Source organism: Ogataea angusta (genome assembly GCF_019207475.1).
Source record: "Ogataea angusta isolate 61-244 chromosome Unknown 61-244_NODE_122_length_654_cov_204.705373, whole genome shotgun sequence".
Taxonomy (NCBI): Eukaryota; Fungi; Ascomycota; class Pichiomycetes; order Pichiales; family Pichiaceae; genus Ogataea; species Ogataea angusta.
Window position 1 is genome coordinate 1 of NW_025065252.1, and position 654 is coordinate 654.

At 46.8% G+C, this 654-nt stretch overlaps 1 protein-coding gene across 1 annotated transcript; it reads left to right on the forward strand.

Annotated features, from left to right (window-relative positions):
* Positions 1-607, forward strand: KL928_005433 (uncharacterized protein; the record flags this gene model as incomplete). The annotated part of the gene is made up of 1 exon (XM_043206239.1): positions 406-607. A coding segment is annotated over one exon (202 nt), but the record flags the coding sequence as incomplete, so codon positions are not given.
* Positions 608-654: the final 47 nt, after the last annotated feature.

The window sequence follows — 654 nt, forward strand, 5'->3', positions numbered from 1 at the left end:
GAAAACCTTTATTCTCCAGATATCATCCCTGCACAAACGGCTGGCCGCTTAGCTACTTGAACAGTCCACAAGCACAGAGTATGTTCTGGCCTACTAGGTGTATTCCCAATTGTCCCAATCCCATCTTCATCGAAGAAGCCTCGAACTTTCCTCCATGGCACGCTGCATAGTTGAAAGTTGTAGCTCAAGAAAAGAACTAATAACATACGGTTCTCGGCCGTCGCCGAGTACTTATCATCATAAACCTTGGCTACCTCGTTATACATAAAGCTCGGCTGGTGGTCCAAGAATTTCGGCGTATTGCTGGGATTGATGAATCGAGGGACGTTCAGTCCTATTATTCGCTATGAAACCGTTTGTAATTTATTAGCACTTGCGGCTCGATATAGCGGTCAGATTCATCAGACGGGCCACAGCTGCCTTATTGAATGGTGGATTTTTGGGTGGCAATTGTAATACTCAGATCCCTGATTTCATCGCCACCGGTACGGAACACAAAGTTGGTCTGATTTTCAAGGGTTCCTTTGGGCTCAGACAAGCGTTTTTGCTCAGGACTCTGAAACTCGACTCAGTCCCTGTTCCTCGAGAACTAATTGAGTCGATATGAGTAGGCCTCTGCCGAGCCTCAGGTCCACCGGTCTCTAAATTGATGTC